The 25708-nt window shown below is 40.8% G+C and overlaps 1 protein-coding gene across 1 annotated transcript in view; it reads left to right on the top strand.

Moving 5' to 3' along the window:
* Dnah11 (dynein axonemal heavy chain 11) overlaps window positions 1-25708 on the top strand; it is a 316498-nt gene that overhangs the window by 102445 nt on the left and 188345 nt on the right. The window contains exons 31-34 of the mRNA XM_036205362.1: window positions 16941-17072; window positions 20728-20888; window positions 23304-23460; window positions 23859-24004. Coding sequence (XP_036061255.1) covers window positions 16941-17072; window positions 20728-20888; window positions 23304-23460; window positions 23859-24004 — 596 coding nt within the window. The remainder of the gene's footprint in view (window positions 1-16940; window positions 17073-20727; window positions 20889-23303; window positions 23461-23858; window positions 24005-25708) is intronic.

Here is a 25708-nt window from a genome sequence, read left to right as displayed (position 1 = left end):
TACATAAGCCCTCCCTTTCAGTCCCTGGCTGAGAAATTATTTTAAAAAGCAAATTGCATACAAAGTTGATAGTTGCAATACTCAGGTTTTTGCTTCTGTGAGGGGCCACTTGGGCCCAGATCTCCTCCCAGTCACTCAGGCAGAGGGTATATGGATGAGCTATGCTGCTCAAGTCATGATTGCTAGGAAACAAAAGAAACAGGATGCCAGGGAGGAGCCTTCAAGGGCACCGCCCAGGGAGGAGCTACAGCCTTTAAAGATAGTGTCCCCAGTGACCAATTTCTGTCCAACAAGCTCTACCATGCAAAAACTCATTTGGGTGTCAGTTCATCCATGGATTTATCCATGATTGAGGTTTGAGCCCTCATGATCCAATCACTAGGATTTTGTTTACTTTGTTCTTTGAGATAGGGTCTCACTATGTAACCCTGGCATTTGCCTGGCCCAGAACTCACTACATAGACCAAGCTGGCTTTGAACTCAGAGATCCAGAGCTCCTTTGGAGTGCTCAGATTAAAAGCACCAAGCATTGAGCCAATCACTTCTAAGTAGTAGATCCAGCCAAGGAATAATCTTCCAACACCTCAGCCTTCTTTATATTGAAGCCTAATAGTGGTGTCCTTATTTTGTCCCATACTTTATTATTACCCGCATAGGGGAGCCCATTGGTCCTGAAGCCTACCTAGATATATTGAGACATAGTGTATTTTTTTTTCTCGACTGTAAAAGCATGATCTGTTGCCCCTGTGCTTTGTGATCTGCAAGTACCTATGAATGAGACCACAAGAGACATCTGCTTTTGACTTCTCTCACCCAGAGCTGTGGTTGCTTCTTCCTGTCAGCAGCTTCCTTGTCTCTGCATTCAGTCAACTGCATGCAAAATGTCTGTGCTGGGCATACCCAGAGTTGTTGCTTCTCCTCACTGGTCTCTAAACACTGAGGTGTACCAGCCACTGGCATAGCATTTATGTTGCTTTATAAGTGATGTACAGGTGACCTAAAGGAATGGGGAGGATATACATAGATTGTATGCAGATCCAATGTCATTTACATGAGAGATGTGAACATGGGTGGAGTTTGATAACCAAGAGGAAGAGTCCTGGAACCACCTGCCTGTGGCTACCAGAAGAGGACTGTCTGTGGGATAAATGTCATGTTGATGGAAATGCTGAACCAGATAATTTGAGAAATGCCTGGAAGTTAGCACAGCTGAAGCTGAAATGATTGATAGCTGAGATCAGTCATTTCACATATGCAGGCAAGAGGAAACTGTCGTCAGACAGACAGTAGTGTGCCTATTTTAAACCAGAGAGAGCTCAAATTCAGATTCAACAAGTATGGAAACCACAGGGGTTCTATAGGAGGATGAGGACAACACGTAGAAGAGCTGCAGCCCCTCCACATCCCCTGTGCATTCCCTGTGAATTCTAGAAGATTACAGTGTGTGTGTGTGTGTGTGTGTGTGTGTGTGTGTGTGTGTGAGTGAGAGAGAGAGAGGGGGGGGGCGGCACAGTTGTCCCAGGGCAAAACCCCAAGAAATACCTATAAGTCAGTGAGCTGTGAATTTTGGCATGGTTATGTCTTAAGTGCAAGGACCAGACAACTTTTCCTGAAGTGAAAAAACAAATTATAAGCATTTTGCTCTCACACAGCTGCAAGACTCTGATATATATCTTATTCCCATCTCTGGTGGGAAAGGATCCACTGGCAACATTGTAAATGAGTGAACATGATGAGTTATTGGCACATACCTTTAATCCCAGCATTCGGGAGGCAGAACCAGGTGGATCTCTGTGAGTTCGAGGCTAGCCTGATCTACAGAGTGAGTTCCAGGACAGGCACCAAAACTACACAGAGAAACCCTGTCTCAAAAAACCAAAAAAAAAAAAAAAAAAAAAAAAGAGCAGATGGCAGGCGATATTTGGTTTGTGGCCTATAGTTGCCACTGAGGCTCTAGATCCCATAGTAATTGAAGATCCCACAGTGACAGATAAAAGTAGAAAAAGGAACTTATTTATATGTAGCCTGTTACTCTAATTTCATCCATTAACACAGTAGCTGGTTTGTGGACAGACCAACACAACAAATTTTGAGTTCAGAGGAAAAGGAAAAAAAAAAATTACAACATATGGATAAGGAAGGAAATGGCCCCATGAGTTCATCCCAAAGAACACACAATTTCTAGGACATATAATGTTAGGGGATTAGCCATAGACACAGAATTTTCTACACCTTTTATGATGTTCAAAAGAACTTGATGTAAAAACCAGATAATAATGAAATACACAACATACAATAATGAAATAATCCTGTGGATAAATGACATGAACTAGCATGAGTTCTTGTTGGGGTTTCCATCTAATGCTGGTGGACCACCCTGATGCATCTCACATTTCTATAGGTCTCATGAGCAGAACTGGCTGACTTTTGTTCTAAGTGTGTTTATATAGTGAACAGAGATGAAGATAGACTTGACTCTACAGCAAAGGGCAAGTTGACTTATTTTCTGCTGTAATAACAAAATCTCTTCCTGGGCAAAGGTCAGTCAAGTTTATTTTGTTTTAGGAAAGATCCTGGACCCCCTGAAGTCAGAGCTGTTCTCTCATAGCCTGGCACTTGTATGTGCTGTGTGAACCAGCTCTATCATGAGTACACAAAGCAGGAGCCCTAGGATTTCCTGTGCTGTTTCTTTAGGGGAATGAATGGTATTCTGTCTCCAACTCAGGAGTCTGTCCTCTGCCAGTGTTGAACTGTGTCAGGCTAACAAGTCAGCTTGTAAGTAAGGTAAATCTCAGGCCATCCATGTCCCTTAATGCTTTTGAGATCCATCCATGTTGTTGTTTGTATTTACTGAGCCTTTGTTTTGAGTCCTTAGTAGTATTTCATCATATCAATAAACCATAAGTTCTTTATCCATTCTATTAACTGGTATTTGTATTTCTCTTTTTTTATTATTATTAATTTTGTGAATTTATTTTACATACCAACCACAGTTTCCCCTCCCTCCTCTCCTCCTGATTCCTCCCCACACCTCCTTTCTATACCCCCATCCCCTCACCCCCAACATCCACTCCTCAGGAAGGGTTCCCCCATAGGAGTCAACAACACATGGCATATCAAGTTGAAACCGAACCAAGTTCCTCCCCTCTGCATCAAGGCCGAGGAAGCCATCCCACCATAGGGACTGGGGTCCAAAAGGCCAGCTCATGTTCCAGGGACAGATCCTGGTCCTACTGCTAAGGCCCCACACATAGACAAAGCTATACAGCTGTAACTCACATGTAGAGGGCCTAGGTCGGTCCCAGGTCAATGGGAAGTCCTTGTGGATTCCTGGGAGATTCCCTGGCACCAGGTTTCTCCCTAACCCCATAATGGCCCATCTATCAAGATATCTCTTTCATTGCTTTCCCTCTCTGTCTGCACCCCCAGTTGTGGTGATGCACACTGGTAGGATTTGCTGAAGGAGGCAGAGGCCAGAGGTTCATGAGTTCAAGGCCAGCCTGGATATTGTTTCTACTGTGAAGCTTCATATTGCTTTTACATTCTTGAAAAAAAAAAAAAACAAAAAAACAAAAAAACTTTTCTTGAAAATACATTTTTTTTTATTTCTTCTGGGTAAATCCATGAGAGCAAAATTGCTTGGTAATAAAGCTGTGTATTTAGACATCAAAGACACTGAGAAGGTTCGTTATTGTACTACCATCAATGATGCACAAGGATTCCTCTACTTGCCCATTTTCATGTTGCATTTCTCTGTAATTACAGCCATTTCAGGGGCCATCAATCAATATCTCAGCATATCTTGAACTTGAATTTCTCTAATATTTGAAGACATTGAACAATGGCTTCATATTAATTACTACTCTGTCTTAAATTATGGTGTTACTCAATTTGTTTTTAAAACATTTGAGTGGCTTGCCCTTTTTCTATTAATTCCAAGAGTTCTTACTTATTTGGGATTTAAATCCTTTGTCAGAAAAATGAATAGATTACTCATTTTCTCCTGCTACCCAGCTAAATTACTAGTCCCATAATTTACATGTTTTAATGGAAGTTGCTATGAATAGAAACTTGAATTTTTTTATGTAGTATACCACATTTTCCTCTCATGGCTGGTACCTTTTGTGTCATAGATAAATTCTTGTCCACATAAAAGTCATCAGTGTATCTGCTTCTCTCAAGATGTGGAATGGTTCTTGAGGTCTCCATTAGAACAATGGCCTACTCATCTTTCCTTGTCTCTACTGAATTGACTTTCCACCTTGATCGAAAGTCAGTTTGTGCTCCCCCCTACCAAGTATGTGTGTGTGTGTGTGTGTGTGTGTGTGTGTGTGTGTGTGAGAGAGAGAGAGAGAGAGAGAGAGAGAGAGAGATTTCCATACTTTTTTCTTCATCTATTTTTTGTCTCTATGACAAACCCACAGTCTTAATTACTCTAAGATTATAATAAACATTGAAGTCAAATTTCTCCTATCTCTTCTGTTTCTCCTCTCATAATTGTTTGGATTATTCTAGAATTTTAAATATGAATTATTATTACCAAGGTGTTTATTTTTAGAAGAATATTTAACCTAATTAAATTTTGATTAGATTGACCATAACTATAAATACAAAACTTATCCTAATAACCTAAGAGCATGGTGCCTCCTGCAGCTTTTCCTCTTTAATTCCTCTACAGTGTCTTTTATAGCTTTTAATGTAGGCGTCTTATGCATTTCTCACTAGATTTATTTTATTTATTATATTTTGATTCTACTTTATATACTAATTTAATTTTTAAACTTTAACTTCCAATATTCATGGCTAATCATGGAACTATATTGAATGAAAAAATATTTATCTTGCAACTTAGGAGTTCCAGGACAGGCTCCAAAGCTACACAGAGAAACCCTGTCTTGAAAAAAATAAAAAAAAGAAACAAAGGAAGAAAGGAAGGAAGAAAGAAAGGAAAAGAAAGTGGCTGCCTTTTGCCCTTGTCCAAAGAATCTGCCTGAGGCTAAATGAAGAGTTTTTGGATTAATTCCAATGGCAGAGGAAATCTCAAAACAGACTAGTATAGACTCTGTCCTGTGGTAATGAAGATTTATAGTGAGAAGGAGCAAGCTGAGCAGGGTAAATTTTAAAATTTTAAGGAAAAAAAAAACACCAGGAAGTGGAATGGAGCTAAGTCTTGTGTTCAAGGAGATAAACAGACTAAGAAATTGAGTAAAGGGAGTGGTGACCTCAGGGCAAGATCCGACCAAGCTAAACTTCTAACTTGTGAAAAGGAATTAAAGAAAAGCTTAGAGAAGAGTATGGTGATGCATGCCTTTAATCCCAGCACTCAGGGTTTAGGGAGGCAGATGCAGGCAGATCTCTGAGTTTGAGGCCAGCCTGGTCAATAGAGAAAGTTTCAAGACAGCCAAGCTTAGGCTGTGAAAGACAGAAAGCTGGTGAAGATGTAACTGAATGAGGGGGCCATGTTCTAGATCTCAAAAGCAGCAGAACTTGGCATCTTTGGCCATGTGGTTCTGGGTTTAGAGTTAAGGATAGAAGAAACAGGTTATGGACTTTGCCTCTAAGGAAAACTATTGAGGCCACCCATGTGTCAGGAGTGTCCCTGAATGGAGGCCTAGAGAGGCCATTTCATGAAGCTATGAAGTTGAAGCCTGGATTGCCTTGGAGAACCTAAGGTATTAGAGATGCCAGAGCTGGAGGATACCTGCAGAGGAGAGATGCTAACAGGGAATGGAACCAGTACAAGAAAAAGAAGTGTGTTGCAGTCAACAAAGCTGAAAGGAGTTAAAGATCTGAAGAGCATTTTGACATCAGACATGAAGATGCAGAGTTTGGAGTTTGCCCAGGTGGTATTTGGTCTTGCTTTGGTCCAGCATTTCTTCACTGTGCTCCCTTCCCTACATTTTGGAAGGGTAATGCATATCCTGTGCCATTATATTTTTGGAAGTATGTGATCTGGTTTTTTTTATTTTGATTTTTACAGGGGATTATAGGTAAGAGATTGCATGAATCTCAGAGAGACTTTGAACTTTCAAGCATTGCTGAAACTGTGATAGACTATGGGGATTCTTGAAGTTGGACTAACTGCATTTTACATTATCATGTTGTTACAAGCTTTTGGGGACCAGGGAGTAGAATGTGGTAGTTTGGATGTAATGTAATTGGACTCCATAACTCATGGGCAGTGGCACTATTAGGAGGTGTGGCTTTGTTGGAGTGGGTATGGCCTTGTTTGAAGATGTGTATCACTGTGGGGGCAGGCTTTGAGCTTTCCTATGCTCAGGACACCACCCAGTGTCTCAGTTGACTTCCTATTGCCTGCAAGATATAGGACTCTCAGCTCTTCCTCCAGCACCACATCTGCCTGCATGCTGCCATGCTCCCTACCATGATGATAATGAACTGAACTCAATTGAAATTAAGGGAGTTCTGTCAATTAAATGTTTTCTTGATAACATTTGCTGTGGTCATGGTGTCTGTTCACAGCAACAGAAACCCCAAGACACCTTCTTTTTCACAGTTGTATTTTGAAATTAGTTTACTAACTAGTGGATTTCCTTTTCATTCATCCTTAGTTTCAGTTAACCCACTCACTACTGCTGTCTACCTCCTTCATCCCTCTGCTCCCATCTCTGCTTAGTATTTTAGCCCTTAGTATTCTTCCCTCTTCTTTGTCTTCATGAGTTCTGCTATCCCTCATCTTACATGTTAAAGTTGGATTGTGCAGTAGTGGGCTTCCATGTGTCTTTATACCCCCTTCCTTTGAGTGATTTCTTTTCCTGTAATAATTTTGCCAGGTGTGATGGTCAAAGCCTGCTGGAAAGGGGTTGGAAAGTAGACATTTATTTTGTGGGAAAGTTTTTTGTTAGATGTTGCCACAATACTGCCTTGGCCTGGAGTTTCCTTTGTGTGGCATTTTTATAATTAAATGTACTTTATGTATGTGCAGCTGTGTGGCATTTGGGCTCTTGCAGCAGTTTTAGAATTTATGGTTTTCTTCTTAAGTCAGGGGCTGGTGTATCAGAGTGACCTAGCTGTGCAGGCCTGGTGCCTGTTGTCAGTGGCTACCTTCGTGCCACTGTGGCAAAGTGCAGGTGTTCTGATGGAGGTCATGTGATGGATGAAGCCTGCAAATGATTACCGTCTGATCCTTCCCAGGAAGACTTGATCTTTGACCAAGGTTTTAAGGTTTTGTTGAGAGTTGGTTATGAGGTCTCAATATTGTCCATAGAACATGCAAAGGCCTGTCTGCTGTACCCTCCTTCCTGGTGTTGTTAATTTGTCTTTCCTCCTCAGTCTTTCCAGGTATTTGCCAATTTTATTTCTGTTTGTCAGAAATGAACTTTGATACTATTATTTGATGCTCTTTATTTTTTGATACTATTATTTTTTCTGTTATTTGATTTATGGTCCATTGATTTCCTTATTTTTATTGTTTCCTTTTATAATTACTTTGATTTATTCCTTTTTCAAGTTTCTTAAGGTAGGATCTTCAATTATTGCTTTTTGCTTTTTTTTTTCTTGTCTAGCATAAGCAAGAGAAGGAATCTTCAAAATTCAATGAAAAAAAATATCCACCAGAAACCTGAAAAGATAATCATACTCAGTGATGAAACACCAGAGTGTTTTCCTTTGTGTTAGGGATGAGGTGACTGTGCTCTCACCATCTCCATCTCTGATGGCTCACTACTGTGTTAGTGGATTTAAGAGTGGCCTAGTCAGTTCAAAGAGTGTGAAACTTGGTCCTTTTATAATGTCTTTCTATGGCTTCTGGAATGAAAATCTGCTGTTTCTGCTCTTGCTGAAGGTGATGTGGGCTTAAGGAAGAGAGATCCTTGCTGCTGTTCTTAGGAAACCAGCAAGAAAGTGATCAGTTGAGCCAGGAACTATAGTGTAGGGTACACTTTGATTTGCTGAGCTGCAAACTCCAGTATTAGCATTTCTGCAGAGATATTTTTCCAGGTTCCTGGCCTGAGTGTCCCATGCTCATAAATCAGGCACTACCAATGCAGACAAAAAGAGCAGCCTTTTCTTTGAGAACCAAATTGTCCTCTTACTGCTTTGTGTAAACCTGTAGTGCCAGGAACATGGTTTCTTACATTAATATGCCATCTTGATGCCATCCTGCCACAAGAGCTGGGTCAGTACACAATGGAGATTAGCTCCCCATATATCAGGAACCACCTTTCTGACCTTGAGTTCTATACTCTTTCATGCTTCAAGGTAAGACCACAGCCATCCTGCTAGGGCAGTGGACCCTCTATGAGAACACTAGCCTCCCTTAAAAGTGTGTATTGTATAGAGAGTAGTGGTGACCTGGACTTATGTCATATCTTAAGAAGTGTTTCTTTGTGTAAAATAGAGAATTGTTGGATAAGGGATTCTAGGTTACCTCATTTCTCCTACCTCATATGTAATTGGCATGCTTAAATGCCAAGATCCCATTGGTGTGAACTGGGGTAAGTTCATATTTGTAAAATGTCAGAGAAATATTGAATAGAATTGTGGCTGGGTAAGCTTGGGTAAATTACCTTGTGATCTCACCCATGAAGTTGGAGTAGAGCTGTAGTAGACAAATTAGGATACACACACACACACTATCCATATACACACACAGACTGATGCACAGTAGGTGCTCAATGAATCTCAGTTCATGTGATTGGCTGATGGCATCAGAGAAGAGTAGGCTTCTGTCCCTCACTCCATACCATCCTCCATTAGGACCAGAGAGCAGCTCTGGTGGCCAGAGACTTTTTTCCCTCCCTGGCCCCCTTCAGGACCAGCCCCATCACCTTTTGTGCTGTGTCTCAGTTTCTCACCCTAAATCATTCCTATTGGCAGTTGTACATGCCCCAGTCTCTCTTACTACTTAAAATCAAGAACAATTAGAAGTTGTTCCTGAGTGTGCTATCTCTTTCCATGTCCTGCTCTGAAGTGACCTTGATGTCATGTTTGGACAGTCATCCCTCAGTGTTCTTGGGGGATTGGTTCCAGGACTCCTCAGACACCAAACTCTATACATCCCTAAGTCATTGACATAAGTTAGGGTAATGTTTGCATATAGCCCACACACATTGTAGATAACCTCTGGGTAAGTACTGTGCAAGCTCTTTTCATGCCATACTTCTGGAATAATGGGAAAAGTCCCTGTTCAGTATAGTCACTATGTGTTTTCCTGAGTATCCTAGCTGCGTACACGTGCAGAGTGGGACGACCCACCCTCCCACCAACTGAGTCTTCTTACATGTTTCCCTACAGGACTGAGTGTGTTGCAGAACACTTCCTCCTTCTCACTTTCTCTCATATTTATGATAATGTGAATTCCACCTTCACTTGGAAAGCTCAGACTACTCTTGGCTTTCCAGTCTCCTCTTCCTTCTGCTCCGTGAGTGTTTCTGTTCCATGCAGCTGTGTTCCAGGCCGCTTTTTCTTTTGGCCATCACCCTCACCCCTGGATGCTCTCACCCCTTCTGATGCTACCTTCCACTTCATGGCACGGCCACCACTTTGACCTCAGTTAAGCTCTCCTGAAGTCCAGCAGGAGGCATAACGGGAGTCAGTGCTGGAGCTCCCAGCAGAGAACATCCAAAGTGAGGTCATTCATCTCACACAGGGTCCCATCATCTGCCAGGGCCCCTTCAGTGCCCTGACATCTGTCTTTGCTGTAGAGATAATGCCTTAATCCAAGGTACCTTTCCTCTCTGCCTAGGGACGGTGGCACTATGGTGTTTTTCCTTTCCAGTCCTGTTTCCTTCCGATCCATTCTTCACAAGGGAAGAAATCTTTGAAAACACAATACACAATATGTTGCTCAGCCCACCACTTAGCACCCATTTGCCATAGCTCATCAGTCTAAAGGTGGACCACACCTTGCCTTTGTGAGCCTCCCTTTCTTCCACAACATGCCACGCACCTGTCCTCTCTCCTGCAAGCCTGAACTCAGAGTCCTTCAAAGGGCCACCTGCTCCACCCCAGGCTTTTCCACAGCTATTTCCTGTAGCTTGAACATAGGCTCGATGGGTGGTCAACCTCCAACTTCCCTACAGCATAAATTCTCATTCTTTACGTTTAGCAAAATGTTCTTTCCTCCAAAATGCCTTTCTAAGCCCTGTGTTAGGCAAGCCCTGTTTCTGTATGCTATGAGAGTACTTTATACATACCCTAATTATTTACCTCATTCTTCATTGGTGCGCAAACTTGGGAATAGTAGCTCCATGTGTCCTCTTACATGAATAAGTGAAACGGATCGTTCTGGTGTGCATTGTGTCATTTGTTTTCTCAGTTCTTTCTTCTTAATATAGTGCTTGTTTACTGAGCACATGCTTTGTACTGGCCACTGGGTGGGGAGTGCAGTGGAGTGAGGTACATGTGGGCCTGGAGCTGTTAGAGCTTATGGCTAAAGGAGGGGAGAGAAAGCATGAACGATGAACCAATAAAATCCTTCTAAGCACCGTAAGATGGATTCTACGGAATGTTTGCCAGGGAAGGTGTAGGAGACAGTACACTGGAGAAGGCCAACCAGCCACAAAGGGCTCAGGGAAAATGAGCCTCGGTGTATAAGTCACTGCTGGGGCCTGAAGCAGCCTTGACAGGGAGCACAGAGAAATCCAGTGTGGCTGGAGCAGAGTAAGGCAGGAGGAGGAAGGGTGTGGGAAGAGTTCTGCTTTGCAGACATTGTGGCGTTTACAGTTAGGTAACTTTCTAGTGCCAGATATTTGCTGTTCTCACGGTCTGCTTAGAGCTGGAATACAGTGTGGAAACAGCTGCTTGGGGCTACCATTCTTGAGCTAGTAGAAAAATCAGACAACACTCCAAGGTCAGGGGCAGGAGTAAGCATGCATTCTATGAGAAGGTGTGTTATTTTGAAAAGCTATCATGGGCTATTTTCTATGTCATCCACCCATAAACATGGATGTAATTACAGTCTGACCATTCTGTAATTGCTACCTGGAAACACTTCCCAAATAATAGACATTTTTTTTTTATGGCTGTTGTTATGGTTACAGAATCTTATTACTTTTGAGAGAATATCACTGGGAAAGTCTTAATCTCAAGAGACTATAAGAGCCCAACACATGATGCTGTGTACATAACATTGGCAAGCCATCATCTTGATCATCTTTCATTTGACTGAACTTCTGTGAGAAATGAGTCAGTGATGTAGAAATCACAGGTTGTTTGGAGGCTTGCATGCCCACATGCGTGAGAATCACTTAAAATTATAAATGTACTTTGGCATAGAGGCATAAGGTACTGTTACCATAATAATGGACTGGTTAGACAAATTCTGCTGGTGGTGTAACATCTGACAATGTAGGATTTGGATATCTTGGCCCAGATGAGGAAATATCCAACACTAAATATCTCTTTTCTATTCAGTATATACACATGTGTGCATGCATAGATAGATAAATAGATGATAGACAGATATATACACACACACATATAGATATATATACACTCATACTGGTTACATACACAGATGTATGCACCATATATATGTGTATATATATATATATATATATATATATATATATATATATATATAATGTATGTATTATAAGTTTTCAAAATATTTATAGATGCTTATACATAATGGGCTATGCTGCTGTCTCTTATCTGTTTGACTAACCACTCTCGACAGCTCTTCCATGTCTCAAGAGACAGAGCTGACTAAGCAGACATTGTCCTTGCTTTTCTGGAAGCTGACATCTAGGAAGTGATAGATTCTGAGCATATCATACACGAAAGAATGGCCACATCTTCTCTTGGTGAAATTGAAGGTTTGTTGGATGATAATAAATAGGTGAATGACTATTGTTACCAGTACTTACCCTTTGACATCCTGAAGGGTGTGCAATGCTATCTCATGGTGGATTGAGTCTCATCCCCCTGATGACTGAATGTGACGAGCATATTTTCATGCTATGAGCTGGTGAATTTGTGCCATCTTTGGAAAGCCTTCTGTGTAGGTTTTTGACTAATATTTAAATCAGAATACTTGGGAGGGGGTTATTTGTTTGTTTGTTTTCTGATTTGTAGGAATCCCAGTATTGTGCTATTAACCCTTTATCAGATACATGGACTCCAAATGTTTTCTCCCATTCTGTGTGTTCCCTTTTCGTTTTTTTTTATTGCTTCCTTTGTTGTACAGAAACGTTTTTACTTCGATATAGCCCCACTATTTGTTCTTTTGTTCTTGTGGTTTTGGTTTCGAGTTCCCAAACTCATTGTCAAGCCTGTCAGAGACCTGTTCTTATGTGTCTGTTCTCAGAGTTCATGGAGAAAGCTTTAATCCATTCTGCATTGAAATTAGTGTGAGTGGGAAGGCCCAATTTGATTTTTTGTTTGCTTTATTATGAAGATGGGCTTTGTGTAGCCCAGGTTGTCCTTGAACTCAATGTGTTCCTGAGGATGGACTTGAACTGGCCCTTCCACCATGGCCTCTCATCACTAAGATCACAGGCATGCACTGACATCTGCCTTTTTATAAAATGTAGTAATTCAGTGTCTCTGCACTATTTGGTGAAATTGCGATCCTTTCCCCAAGTATATATTTGTTTTTGTATTGAAAACACATTGGAAATTTCAGTTCTGGCCTCAATTCTGCTTCATCCTATTAATTACTGCAGTTTTGTGATATAATTTAAGTTATAATGCTTCCAGCTTCTCTCCCTTTTTTGCTTAAAATTACTTTAACTATTCCAGGTCATTTGTGGTTTCTATACGTTTTATGTTCTCTTTTTCTTCCTGAAAAGTGCTGTTGTGTCGTATTATATTTATAATCTAAGAAATAAAGTTTGTCTGAAGATCAGAGGACAGAGTTAAATATAGAGGTCAGGCAGTGGTGGCACACACCTTTAATCCTGTCACTCGGGAGGCAAAGATCCATTGGGATCTCTGTGAGTTCAAGGCCACACTGGACTACATGAGGTTGATCCAGTCTAGGAGGGAAACAGAGCCAGGCAGTGGCGGTACACACCTTTAACCCCAGTATTTAGGAAGCACATACACCATTAATCCCAGCACTAGGAAAGTTGAGACAGGAAGTGAAATGGCTGGGCGGAGTAAGGCATATAAGGCATGAGGAGACAGGAACTAGAGACTTTTTCAACTGAGACTCAGACATTCAGTCTGAGGATTCGTGGAGACAGGATCAATTGAAGAGTTGGTGAGGTGAGAAGTGGCTGTAGTTTGTTTCCTCTAATCTTTCGGCATTTACTTCAATATCTGGCTCTGGGTTTTTATTATAAGACCATTTAGGATTTGTGCAACACTATTGGGTGTTGATACAGATTGCACTTTATTTGTAAATTACTTTGAGTAGTTTGGACATTTAGGAAACATGAATTATTCCAAACTATGAGTATGGGATATATTTACATGTACTTGTGTCTTTTTAAAATTTCTTTTACTAATGCTTCATAATTCTCAGCATTTTTCACTTCCTTGCCAATTTCTCCGAAGGAAAGAAAATTGTTTTGATGTGTTATTTGCATTCCACTGTTCATCGCAGCTTTATTCACAAGAGCCAAGACATATAAACAACTTTATTTTGTTGATAAATGAAAAATACCATATATGTAGGTACACATACATAGAATAGAACACTATTCAGCCTTAAAAAAGAAAATCATGCCACTTAAAACAGCATGGATGAATCTGAAGTATATTATGTTCAGTGAAATGAAGCAGACTCAGAAACAAATATACATGAACTCATCGATATGAAGAACCCTTAAAAAGTCAAGCACATAGGCAGAGAATAGAGAAAAATCAGAGACATTGGTCAGAGTGTAAAATCTCCTATTTGAATGAATGAATTAATTCTGAAGATCTCATAAACAATATGGGCAACTATACTTGGTGTCAGTGGATGCATCCTTGAGATCTGCTGAGAGAGTAGATCTCAAGGCATCTTGCAAACCACAGTAAAAAGTCACTAAGAAAAGAAAAACTCATCAGCTGTGGTCATGATGGCAGTCCACTACAGTGCACACAATGTGTAATTTGTATTTGTCAGTCCTCCCTCAATCTCAGGGAGAGGCAGGAGACTGTGTGCTCATAGACTGCTATGTCAGCCAGCAAGCCAGCTCAGTATATAAGGTACACGCCACCAGAGCTGATATAGATCCTGGTGCCTGATTTACATACTTTATTTTCATTTTGTAATATTGGCAAATGAACCTAGGGTCTTGTACATGTTAGGAAAGTACTCTACCATTGCTCTATATCCCTAGGCCTCTTTCTAGTTTGAGGCAGTTGCTCAGGCTAGAATGAACTAATGCTGCAGGCCAGGCTTCCCATGAACTAATGCTCTTATATCAGCCTCCTTGTAGGCAGACTTTTCTGTCCCACCAGCCAGTTCCCAAATAACCACACTGAGACTATTTATTAATTATAAACGCTCAGCCAATAGCTCAGGCTTGCTACTAGCTACCTCCTACACTTTAAATTAACCCATATTTCTTATCCACACTCTACAATGTGGCTTGGTACCTTTTGTCAGTATGGCAAGTTCATCTCCTCTTCAGGTCTCCTCATGATTCTGAGACTCCTCTCTTCATCTCTTGCATGCTCTCTTTTTGTCTACAAGTCCTGCCTAACCTCTACCTGTGCAGCATCTTTATTAAACTAATCACAGTGACATATATTCACACAGCGTAGAGGTATATTTCACACCTCCTGATTCTTTGGGCTTATGGGCTTATGCAGCACATATTTATTTTATTTTACTCATATTTCTATGAGTAAATCAGACTTTGTGTTTGACTTCGGTTGTCCTTGAAACACTTCCTTCATAGTTCCTCAGTCTTATCAGGGGTAGCCAGGTTGAGTCAAGGAGTGTGAGGTTACTCTCTGACATCATACCGTGAGATCTGCATCCTTGCTCCAGAACTGGTGATGCAGTTCAGAGATTTGTGACATGATTTCCTAGTTGGTAAGGAGGTAGGATATTATTAGACTGTTGTAAGGTGAGCACGTTCTTATTATTGTCTGGTTTGTTGTCCCTTGTGGTCTGATCAGAAAGCCTGCCTTCTTCAGAGTGTGAGTAGAGAATGGGGTGGAGGTGGGGAGATTATTGTAAAATTCAGTGGGTTGATACAGGGCAATGTTCTTAGTCAGTGCTCAGAAACCTGTCTTCTCATTTTGTGTAAGGCATCACTATCCTGCCTTCCTTCTCCCTTCTTCCTACAGCACATGACTTTTCCCAGGGTTCAGCTGTGCAGCAATCTCAGGGCCACTTTGGGATTTAGCCTTGGTCATAGACTTCTCCACTGTACCATAGGGAGCCAGGTTTAACAGTCAGCTGACCAGGTCTGAGGGCTTATGTTGATTGGTTGCTCACTTCCTGCTAGCTCTCTCATGCTTTTACAGTTTGTAAAGGGTAGTGCTTTACAGAGCTGAAGAGGACAGGGGACAGTATTGTTCCATATCATGACATGTATCCTTAAGTCAGAGCTTGTGTTTTTCCTTTTGCAAATAAGCCTTGAGTAAGGAGTTCAGTTGAAGAGAGGGAGGAAGGATTCTAAGAGCAAAGGGGATCAGAATAATGATGGGAAAAAACACAGAAATAGCTGACCCAAGCTAATGGGAGCTCCTGGACTGACAGCTGGGGAGCTTCATGGGACCGAACTAGGCCCTCTGAATGTGGATGAAAGTTGCATGGCTTGATGTGTTTATAGGTCCCCTGGAAATGGGACCAGAACTTACCCTAGGTACACAAACTGGCTTTTTAAACACCATTCCTTATGGCCTTACTCAGCCTTGTTGCAGGAGTGAGGGGCTAGGTTTGGTCTCAACATGGTTATAAAAGCCTGTGTTGACTACCCAAGGGAGGCTTTACTCTCTATGGGGGGTGGGGGTGGGGGTGGGGTAAGGGAAGGTGGGGAGAGTAGGAGAAGAGGGGGGAGGGGGAATGGATTGGTGTATAATAGGAAAGAAAATCTTTTTTAATAAAAAATTATATATATGAAATCCTTTTATGTGAATAACTAGGAAAAAACCTGCCTAAGATACTACCTTTCAAACCTTTCTGGCTACACTTTACCATAGAAAATATTTTATTTCAAATAGAGTTCTCATGTGTATGCATGGAAATAGTTTTATAATAGAAGAAGCATCCTGTCAACTGTAGCGCCGCATTATCTATTCCACATAGCTCAGTGAATTGTCATTCATGTAATTCCATTTCCTTACTTGCCATTCAAGAAGAAAAGACCTTGAAAATATTTATCTAAGAGACCAGTGAGCCTAAACAAGATGGGTTATATAAATAAAAAGAATGGGGCAAAGCACCATGCTTAGCCATGAGCATTTTCTCATTAATCATCACTATAGATATCAAAAATTAATACAAATTGTTAGCAAGTTTTTCTAAAGAATTGCTATCTAGTTCTTATACCTTTTAAAGTTTATGGGGCTGGAGAGATGGCTCAGCGGTTAAGAGCACTGCCTGCTCTTCCAGAGGTTCTGAGTTCAGTTCCCAACAACCACATGGTGGCTCACAACCATCCATAATTTGATCTGGTGCCCTCTTCTGGCCTGTAAGCATGCATGCAGACAGAATACTGTACACATAATTAATAAATAAATATATATTTTTAAATTTTTAAAAAGTTTATTTTACCTCTTAGATATTGTAGTTCTGAATGAAAGTTTCAGATTGGGTCATCATTAGGGTGCCTTGTGCAATGTAACCAGTGAAGCCTGTGTCTGCCCTTAGAGTTGAAGTTTCTGACCTTGGCTCCTCTGTGTCCTGGCTCCTTCCCTTGAATGAAGGGTAATACTGTTTGTCTCTCCCAATGGTTCTTTGAAGTTCAGCTGAGATAACAAATTTGAGATAGTTTTATAAATTGAAACATTCTTTATAAATATTGACCATTAGTCTCTGTATTTGTAACCTTTCCTTCTTTTATATTTAAAAAAAAAAAATCCTCTAGATTTCACAGCTGAATACACTGATCACACTTCTTCTGGGAGAACTTTCACCTGGAGACCGGCAGAAGATCATGACCATCTGCACCATTGATGTCCACGCCAGGGATGTGGTGGCAAAACTGATTTCTCAGAAGGCAAGTGTGCTGCTGGAAGCTGACTTACCGACGTTTCCTGAAAGTGGCATTTATTGTCAGGGTGACAGTGAGAAACTCACTGTTTTTCAAAAGTTTCAGTTAGTGCTGAGAAGTTATTTGGTTGCATTAGATCTGAGTTACCTGAGTGATGCTAAGTTAGAAGTCTCAGATCATCTAAAAGTGGATGTAGAAAGAAGAACCATGGGAAAAAGCCTTCATTTTTATAGCTGTGTCTTCTGCTCTTACCTCCGAGACTTACACAGTCAATAACAATAACACTGCATGCCATTTCAACCATCTGAAGGGGTGGCGTTGCGGAGCTACCTCAGTCCTTAAGGACCTGTGTTCAGATCCCAGACTCCACATAAAGCAGGAAACAGTAGAACATGTCTGTAATCAGAGACAGAAGGATCACTGGAAATTCTCATGCCAGCTCTCCTGGATACAGTGGTGATGAGAATCTCAACTAAGGGGGAAGGCAAGGACTCCTGGTCAAGGTTGTCCTCCAGCTTCTACCCCTGTGCCTACACACACACACACACACACACACACACACACACACACTACATATACATTACACATACACACACACTACATATACATTACACACACACACACACACGCACATACACACACTACATATACATTACACATACACACACACGCACACACACGCACACACTACATATACATTACACATACACACACATATACACACATACACACACGCACACACACACACTACATATACATTACACATACACACACATATACACACATACACACACACTCGCACACGCACACACACACACTACATATACATTACACATACACACACACACTACATATACATTACACATACACACACACGCACACACACACACTACATATACATTACACATACACACACATACACTAAACCCACACATTTGCTACACACATATACTCACATACACACATGCACACACACATATATATACTAAACACACATATACTACACACACATACTCTCACACACACATATATACATATACATACACTAAACACACATACATTAGCACACATATACTACACACACATACACTCACACACATACATTCACACACATATTACATATATATACACTCACACACACACTACACATATATACACTAAACACACACACAATTTAAAAACTCATCTCTGTGTGGTGTTGATCCATTTCCCCCTGAAGAAATCAGTGTTGGTCATAATTCTAGATTGCTTTGGCCGTCCCTTGTTGGTACTGTTCATGGATAAATTATGTTCTTTCTTGATAAGAAATTATTTTCTAATCATTTCACTAATTTAATGATTTTTCTACCTATCTCTTTTTTTTAAAAAATCTATGTATCTATAAGACGCTGTCAATATTTAATGTGAAAGGAAATGTTTCATTCTTTACCACCACCACCCCCATTGAACTTTTACTTTCTAATATTAGAAATGTGCTTGTCTGATTCCTGAATAGCACTGCTGGTGGGACCCTTCATCCAATGCCTCTTCAGCCTTTCTGGGGAGGTTGGGAGGGCGGTCAGTCCTGAAATGACAATAAGCAAAAAAGAAATAAAAATAAAACTCACACAAACACAAAAATGAAAATCAAAACAAACAAGAAAGACCAATAATACAAACCAAAACAGAAAGCTTGCAGAAAAACCATGGAGTTGGTTTTGTGTTGGCAAAGAGAGAAAAAGAACATAAAGTTGAGTGGGTAGGGAGGTTGGGGGAGGTGCTGCCAGGAGTTGGGGTAGAATGTCTTAGTTTTCTTTGAAGAGACACTGTGACCAAGACAACTTAAGAGAAAAAATTTGATTAGGGGCTTACTTACAATTTCAGAGGGTTGATCCATTATCATCCTAATGGGAAGCATGGTCACAAGTAGTCAGACATGAGATAACATCCTGATCCATGAGTTGGAGGCAGAGAAGGGGGCGGGGGCTGAGCCAGGCATGGGTTTTTGAAACCCCAAAGCCCATCCCAGTAACACATCTCCTGCAACTAGGCTATGTCTCCTAATCCTTCCCAAAGAAGTTCTTCCAATCAGGAACCAAACATTCTAATATTTGAGCCCATGAGGTGGGGGTCGGGTAGTCTCATTCAAACTACCTCCAAGGGAGAGAGACACGATCAAAATATATTTTATGGAAACAATCTTTTAAGTAAAAAGAGAGAAACAAACACTAAACACAGAAGAAACAGAACAAAAAGGTATCCCAAACACCACAGAGTGAATTTAAATTTAAAAAGATAAAAAATCCTCCTAGTTAAATTGAGGCAAAATTTACAGTTCTAAAGCATGCAAATAAACCTACCTGTTTACCTTATTTTTTTAATGACAACTCTGTATGTTATTTTCCTACTTCTTTCTCTATTTATTGAAATCGATGGCATTTTCATTTTCTCCACAAAATACAAGAAAGTGCATTTTCAGGATTGGAGATATGGCTCAGCTAGCAAGGTACTTGCTGTGCAAGTGAGAGGACCTGAGTTCAGATCCCAAAACCTACATAAAAAGCCAAATTCATGGCATGTGCTTGCAATCACAGCACCAGGAAGGTAGAGACAGGAATGTCATTGAATACTGGGTTCTATGGCGGTTCTGACTCAAAAGTAGAGAGCTATTGAAGAAAACACCTGATGTCAACCTCTGGCCACACAGACCCACACATGTACACACACACATGAATATGTATACATACATACACACAAGTGCTGTTTCATGTAAGCCATAAACATAAACAGTCTTTGATCTAGTTGCTGAATAGTAATAAAGAATATTTTTATTAATCTCAGATCAGTCCTTGCAAAGCACCATTTGTATGTTCTTGTTTTGGTAATAAGCTGTTGACATCCACTCTTTGAACATGACCTTGTCCTTTCATAGCTATCCATATGTTTCAATTGTAGTAGAATAAATTATGATTAAAATATATTTATTTTAGAAGGCAACTGTGCTTACCACTGTAGCACCAATGTAGACAGTATATTCTTTATTTAAAACTGAAGGACACTTGGTCTTACCCTTCATCTTCTACAATACATGTGTACTCAGTGCTGATTCCTGCCTAGTCTTTGGAAAACTAAGAGGCAATAATTTTGGTGACTGGAAGTGATTTTCAGCGAGCCCTAAAGTCCCACACACCTTGAAAGAGACAATTTTTTTGAACTAGAAAAGAAATAGAATTGAGTAAGATGGGAAAGAGTAACCTATAAAAAATCATGTTCATGTAATCTGATAAAAGAAATGAAATAAAAGAGTTCTGTATTGTGAACATGAGTGAAAGCATAGTTTTTACCTCAATGTGCAGAAATTATGGATTATGTGTAATTTTAAAACAGAAAATGAATTTTTCATTGGATTTCAGTAATATGAGTCACAGCCCTGGGTGACTTATAAAAGGTAAAAGCATTGCTTGAACACACTGATACTGTTTTGCATAAAAGACCATTTAAAGTGAAGACTTTTATTGCACACATATTCCCAATTAGTAATGCAGCTGGGATCTGCAACAGCCTGCAAGAGAGTTCCTCCTGGAAATTTAAGAATGTGAGCCAGCAGAAGTGATGAGATTAATCAGTTTGTAGCCTCAGAACCATCGGGGTCCAGCGTGTTAAGATTGTGCAATGATTATAGGTTGTCAGCCCCCATGCTTTTGCCTGGCTGTCTCAACTTCGGCACCAGTGGGAGGATGCTCGGAAGCACTGCTTTGTTAATATTTGTGATGCCCACTTCCAGTACTTCTATGAATACTTGGGAAACAGTCCTCGACTGGTGATCACTCCTCTCACTGACAGGTAACCAATATAACTTCCCACAGATGGGAAAACAAGCCCCAATGTCCTTTTGTGTGGAAAGAGATGTGTGAAATTGAGAAGAGAGGCTGAGAGGAACTGGGAACAATTGGGAAGCTATAAATGAAAGCAGCATGGAAATTAACTGTACACGACACCAAGTGTTAAAAGAGACAAAATAAAGAAAATTGAGTTAGAGAAACGGAATGACCGAAGCCAAACAGTAACAAATGGAGAAAGCATGCGTGGATTAATGTGGTTTGAGGAAGTCTGGTTGCTCCCGAGGCCATTCTCTACCCACTTACCTCTGCCGTCATCTTTTTTTGGAAGTGCAGGCATAGTGAGGATAGCCTATAATAACTTTATTTTTCTGCATACAATGAAGAGAGAGATCCCAAGATTCATTCAATGAGTTGCCAAGTATTTATGAAGTGCTGTCCTTTGTACTGTTCACATGTATTTGCTGTCACAGTGATCAAGCTCTAGCTGAATGTGATGTGTAGGTCGGTGAGGATAAAGAGGAGGTATTTATTTTAGGAGGTAATGTCTGCTGCAAAGAAGTGCAACAGACTGACTTGTCAGAAGGGTCTGGAGGGAAAATCTACTTCTGGTTAAGTTTCTCCTGTCTGAAATGCTTAGGTCCAGAAATATTTCTGATTCAGGATATTTTCAGATTTTGAAATATTTGTGTAGATTCTCCAAGTCAGGCACCCATAATCTGAAAATTCAAAGTCTCAGATGCTTTAAAGACAGGTTTCTGAGCAGTTTTGACTTGGGGCCAACATCTATATAGACCGTGTTTGAGCTGAGACCCAATTGTGCACACAGAATCAACTGCATGCAGATTTTAGGGTGGAAAGTTACAGACAGAGCTAAGCACAGAAGTTCCAATGTAGGCAGGCGTTTGGCTGGATTAAAGTACAGCGGACGGCCAGAGAGGTCCAAGGAACCCAGAGGACCTACAGATTGCTACCAAAAGTTCATTGCTATGTAACGATGCACAAAAAGGTAAATAGAATGTCAGATAGGTAAAGATGTTCCATGGATGTGAATTCTTCTCTTAGGATTCCAACTCCTATTAAGTTATGTGATATAAGAAAGCACACTTAATCTTTGGTGTTTAGGAGAGACCTCAGGGTTCCCAATTACTTTGTATTGCCAAAGTATACACAGTTTGGAAGATAGCTACATGGGGGTAGTACCCTGGAGAGGCTGGCTGATTTTCTTGCTAGCTTTGGGATTGTTCATGTACATATTAATTTCATGAATTCATCATACATATTATACAGCTTCTGGATCTGTCTGAATCAGTTCTCCTTAACTTGTCTCTACCTGAAACTGTTCATTGCCTTCCCTCATTCATTTATATACAGTATTCATCACGAGGAATTGAAAGCTGTAGCTTGATAGAATTACCTGAAAGTAGTCACAGCTACTGTCTGCATGCCACTATAAAGAAAGGAGAGGAGAGAGGTCTTCACAGGAGAAAAGAGAAGAAAATTGTAAATTATTTCAAGATGTAAAAACTAGTTGCTTAGAAAATTTTGAATTAAAAATCTCTACATGCTTCATTTGGGAAGTTTAAGAAATGCATGTTCTTGTGGTAGTTCAGATAATGTTGGAGAAGGTATTTTTAATTTGGTATTTCATTTCCCTTTTATCCTTCAGCTTACGTATGAATTTTTGTAAGCATAATGATATCCTCTAAATGCATTCATTCTGTCTCACTTGACATTTGATGTGAACATCCCTTTGGGAACTAGGTTGGGCAAATGCTGTCTCCTTTCATATGCCAGCAGGTTTGGAGTCAGTTTGACCAGCTTGCCACTGACAGACTGGTATTGTAATGTCTGTAGTGGTGAGGACAGTGGCTAAGCTGTCATTAGGAGAAACCCTAAAATCCAGCATCTCAATGAACACAGAAGCTGGTGTCTCACTTGAGAAAGTGTAGAGGTGAGCAGGCCCATGTGATGGGCTGGTAGGTGGTGACAAGCTGAACATGGCTTCCATGGTTGCTTCACTCAGTGGAAAGGAGCCCAAAGCAAATGTCCTCAAGCAGGTGTCCTAGAAATGCCATTTCTGTTCACTGGTGTGTTTTGCTTCTTTTGTGTTCTAGGCCTTGACTTCTTAACTATTTTTCTTTTTTAAAAGATTTATTTATTTATTATGTACATAGTGCTCTGTCTGCATGTATGCCTGCACACCAGAAGAGGGCACCAGATCTCATCACAGATGTTGTGAACCACCATGTGGTTGCTGGAAATTGAACTCAGGACCTCTGGAAGAGCAGCCAGTGCTTTTAACCTCTGAGCCATCTCTCTGGCCCCTTAACCACTTTTTAAAAAGAAAAACCATTTCCTCCCAGTGCATCATGAGAGCTCAGGCTCAACCATGGTATTTGTGTTTTGTTGTGTGAAGGTGTTACATCACTCTAACGCAATCACTTCATCTGACCATGAGTGGGGCTCCGGCTGGCCCAGCCGGAACAGGGAAAACCGAAACCACCAAAGACCTTGGTCGTGCCCTGGGCATGATGGTTTATGTATTCAACTGTTCAGAGCAAATGGACTACAGGGTAAGTTATTAAATACATAAAATGTGTTCTAGCATCATTAATCCTATTTGGAAAGAGCCACATACCTTGTGTGAAATGCTTGGAGCCATGAAGTGCTTCTCACTTATATATATTTTATATATATATAAAATATATAGGTCTATAGTCCAAATCTAAACATGCAATTTATTTGTATTACATGTATACCTACTGCAGACTTCAAGTGACTTTACTCAATAGTTTTAATAATTTTGTGCATGAAGCAAAATTTTACAACATGGAAATGTTTCCACTTGGGATGTCATGTTGGTACCCAAATGCTCTAGATTCTGGAGCACTTTGTTTTTTAGATCAGGGCTGTCCCACCTGTAAATGCTCCAAACCCTCTGTTCTCCTCTGACCACACCACTTTCTTGTAGTCCATAGGGAACATCTACAAAGGTCTGGTGCAGACAGGAGCGTGGGGCTGCTTCGATGAGTTCAACCGCATTGCTGTGGAGGTTCTGTCTGTGGTGGCGGTGCAGGTGAAGATGATCCACGATGCCATCAGAAACGGGAAAAGGAGGTGGGGCCCGTGACTTTCCTTTCTTTCTTTCTTTCTTTCTTTTTTTTTTTAAGATTCATTTATTTATTATGTATACAGCATGTATGACTGCAGGCCAGAACAGGGCACCAAATCTCATTACAGATGGTTGTGAGCCACCATGTGGTTGCTAGGAATTGAACTCAGGACCTCTGGAAGAGCAGTCAGGGCTCTGAGCCATCTCTCCAGCCCGACTTTCTTTTCTTATCTTTAATCTTTTTATTCCCCCACACATACACACAAGCAGAAGATAGCCTTAATCTTCTCAGTATTTTGTTACTTTTCTCTGTCACATAAAATGGGTACAAGAAGATAATTTTAATTGTAATATTGAATGACCCACCACTTATTTTTTACTAGGGTTTCATATGGAGGTCAGTGAGGAGGTCTCAGTATTCATCTTCCTTGGCCTTCTGTCAAGTCTCACATTTGCTTCACCCAAGGTATAGGACACCTCCCCTCCGGCTGTTCTTTACCTCACACTGTTCATTTCCTGGTTTCCTCTCATGTGAAAATACAGGACCTCCCTTTCCAGAGCTCTGTGGTGACTAATGGAAAGAATTTGGACAAAGTTCTGGGACACAGTTGGTCCCATATCAGTATTAGCTATGAGTTTTTAAATTATTTTTAAATACTGAGATGTTGGTGCTGAATATCACAGACTCAGCGGTTTACAGACCTTTCCTCTGTCTCCATTTTCTCCCTTTGTGACTTTATCTAGCAGCCTAGCTCTGACCACCTCCATGCTCTCACTCCTAGGTACCTACAGTTCCTCTTCTTTCATCTTTTAGACTTCTGACAATAGCTGCATAAGGCAACTCGAGAGACCACCTGAGGTCTCCTGAGTCTGTTGTTTAGTATACATGTCCAAATCCTGGTCAGCACCAGCCTTGCTGGGATACCATCCCTATAAGTGATACCTTCATGTTCTTCCAGTGATTGGGCACAAAACCATCCCAGATGTTGCTGGAACGTGAACTCTTTGCCCTGTGGTACCATATTCCAAAAGCAAAGCATAGCCAGCATTTGGAGCTGGGTGACTAAAACTTGAAAGTAAGCGTGATCCAGCACAGGAGTCTCGTTTCCCTTGGTTGCCTCCCTCTGTTAACACAGAATACAGCCTTGCTTAGCTAGCCTGTTCGTTTCTTCAGCTACCTCTCTTGTGCATGGGAAAACTTCCAGTCTGCTCACTAACAAAGTCCCTACCCCAGCCTCTTTCTCAGAGCTGTGTTCATATCCTAGAAGTTTTCAGTTTGTCAGGTGGTGAGTATGTCTCCACCTTTTAGGAAACCTCTTAGTCTATACTACAGGGCCCTGAGTCAGCTTCCAATGTCTAAATGCCTACTCTCTCACCCCCCCCCCCACCTCACCTCTAATGCTGTGTTAGAGAAGTTGAAGTCTTTTCTCTTTGAAACCCAGCCATATTTGGCTTTTAGTCAGAATCTTATTATCTGATGAAACCAGAAGTCATCCAAGGCCGTTCTTTGTCATGCAGATTTATGTAATGGAGTCACATAGTGATTTGAAAATTCCTAGGCACACTTGGTGGTGCCTCTGCCTGCATGTCTCTTCTTCCTTGGGCTCCTTCATGATCCCGTGAGTTGATTAAGTTCCCCTTACCCTACAGGATCTAAGTGATAGAACCAGGCATGGCCACAGAACTAAGAATCGTGCTGGGTCTGCCTG

Source organism: Onychomys torridus, chromosome 14 (genome assembly GCF_903995425.1).
Source record: "Onychomys torridus chromosome 14, mOncTor1.1, whole genome shotgun sequence".
NCBI lineage: Eukaryota > Metazoa > Chordata > Mammalia > Rodentia > Cricetidae > Onychomys > Onychomys torridus.
The sequence above is the reverse complement of the archived record's forward strand: the minus strand, read 5'-3'. Positions and strand labels throughout refer to the sequence as shown.